The 2,234-nt window shown below is 34.5% G+C and overlaps 1 protein-coding gene across 1 annotated transcript; it reads left to right on the top strand.

Annotated features, from left to right (window-relative positions):
* The first annotated feature begins 209 nt into the window (after nucleotides 1–209).
* On the top strand, nucleotides 210–1,194 carry LOC142608101 (cyclin-dependent protein kinase inhibitor SMR10-like). The gene has a single exon (XM_075779803.1). The coding sequence runs from the start codon at nucleotides 520–522 to the stop codon at nucleotides 1,045–1,047; it is 528 nt and encodes a 175-aa protein (XP_075635918.1). The 5' UTR covers nucleotides 210–519; the 3' UTR covers nucleotides 1,048–1,194.
* The last annotated feature ends 1,040 nt before the right edge of the window (nucleotides 1,195–2,234 follow it).

The following is a 2,234-nucleotide window of genomic DNA, read 5'->3' as shown; positions in this document are numbered from 1 at the left end:
TCAGATGGTTTTCCTGTAGTAAACCACGTGCATAGATGCATCAAAGTTCGTAGAAATCAGAAAAAAAAGCGATTGCTTAAACGAGATTATATATGTTTAGTTAATGGCTGACTCGTACAGAGTAAACAAGAGACCCTACCCCTCACTCACTTCAAAGGCTGAGATAAAGAGAGAGATGTGGATGTGTATAGTGCATTGGATCCTTCGCCGAAGTGGGTTTTAAAGCCTCTCACATCTTCTCTCTTTCTCTCTCTCTCTATCAAGAAAGCCCTTGAGGGCTAAAGTCCAAACAAGGTTGAACAAAACACTTATTAAAAGAAAAAAAAAAATAGATAGTGATTTTCTAAATATATTGTTGGCATTACGTTTCTTCTTAGGCTAGGGTTGTCAGTCCTCTCTAGTTTGTTTTTAGATTTCTTCGTCTTCTTCTTCTTCTTCATCTTCTTGTCCTTTTGTTTTGGTCCTTTCTTTATTCCAACTCCAAGTTGGTATTCTGTGTCTTTAACACTTTTTCTCTTCATGTTCTCTGAGTTCAAGTCACTTTCATTCATGGGTGTGTCTGATTCTCAGATGTTTCTCTCTGAGAAAGATCTGAATTCCATGGAATTGAATTTCCTAGTACGACCCACGTTGGATTTTCAAGACCGGTGTCCAACAGCACCTTCAGAAGAAGAAGAAGATCACGAGCTTTATAAAAGGCCAGAAGTGAAAGAAGAAGAAAAACAACAAGAAGAAGAGGATAAATGCAAGATTTCAGTTTCATCGTTGGAGGTCAAAGTTCCATCTCTAGGAGAATTGAGGGACGTGGAAGATGATGACGATGGGTTCAGGACTCCAACTTCTTTGGATCACAAAATTCCAGAGAGTCTTCAATGCCCAGCTGCACCAAGAAAGCCAAAACCAATTCCATCTACAAAAAGAAAAGCCGGTCGAAGAAGAATTATGCTTGATCTAGCAAATGAGATCGAATCATTGTTTCCTCCAGCTGTTCTAGTAGATCTTCGTGTTAAGATTAAGAAAATTAGACGAGGAGATGAAACCAAATGATGGTTAATTTTCTGTAAGTTATGTGAAGCAAAGTATGTTTTTTTTTTCTTTTTTCTTTTTTAAGGTGTAATTTTCCACATGAAATGGTATTATTTATCTTGAAAATGGTGTTGTCATAAATGTTATTTCTTCTTCATTTTCATGATCTGTTCCTTCTATGTCTTTTCTTGTTTCAGATCAAGAATTTTATCAAGGTAGTTTTCTGGCAATAGACCCAGATCTGAATCTTTATAAATTGTTTACGTGAAACGGTGAAAGATCAAAAACAGTGTAGAAGTCACCAATCACTAATATTCATAGGATACCAATATAACTGCACTATGATTTTATCTTCTGAATTTAAGGTGTTTTTTTTTTTTCAACTTTTTCATAAAAGAGGACTTTTTGAGTTCTCAAGATTGAAAGTGGAGGTCCCTCTCTCTCTCTCTCTCTCTCTCTCTCTCTCTCTGTACACTCAAAGTTGGATAGCATTGACTTCCTTTGAAATGGGCTGCATTGACTTTCCCGAGAGAAAAAGAACATCCTCCATCATTTTTACCAGCAGGATGTGAGAAAAACCATGCGGGATATTCCTTCTCACAGATGACAGAAATTATACAATGGTACTCAAAAGGATATCTCTAACTTCAATGTTGTTTTGCCCCCACCTACTGTTTACTACTATTTTCTTTTAATATTTATTTAGTACATTTTAAAGGCATCTCTTTTAATTGTTATTTGCTACATCAACCCCACTATTTGAAGTTTCATTCCCTTTTATTTAACATTGAGATGACAGATAAATTCATTGGAACTGGCAGAAGGAAAATGTTTAAGGCTCGTTTGGTTGGGTGTAAAATATTTTTTGGGTGTAAAATAATTTCAGCTGAAAATATTTTCGGGAAAAGAAAATATTTTTAGGTGTTTGGTAACATTTTAAAAAATACTTTGAAAAATATTTTCAAGTGTTTGGTTGTGATTTTAAAAATATTATAGAAAATGCATTTTCTATTTGTTGCTCACATTTTCTCAACTTCCAAACAAATATCATTTCCTGATCTAGAACAACAAAACCCAAAAAAAAAAAAAAAACTCATCAAATTTTCTCAATGAAGCACAACAAAACCCAAAAATAAAAAAAGCTCATCATCAATTTTTCTCAATACAAATCATCAAAAACCAAATCCGGTCAGAGAGAACGAAGACAG

Source organism: Castanea sativa, chromosome 8 (genome assembly GCF_040712315.1).
Source record: "Castanea sativa cultivar Marrone di Chiusa Pesio chromosome 8, ASM4071231v1".
NCBI lineage: Eukaryota > Viridiplantae > Streptophyta > Magnoliopsida > Fagales > Fagaceae > Castanea > Castanea sativa.
This window is presented reverse-complemented; position numbering and strand designations above follow the sequence as displayed.

What these genes read in the sequence shown, in the direction of transcription:
- LOC142608101 (XM_075779803.1), top strand. Translation starts at nt 520, where the DNA reads ATGTTCTCTGAGTTCAAGTCACTTTCATTCATGGGTGTGTCTGATTCT.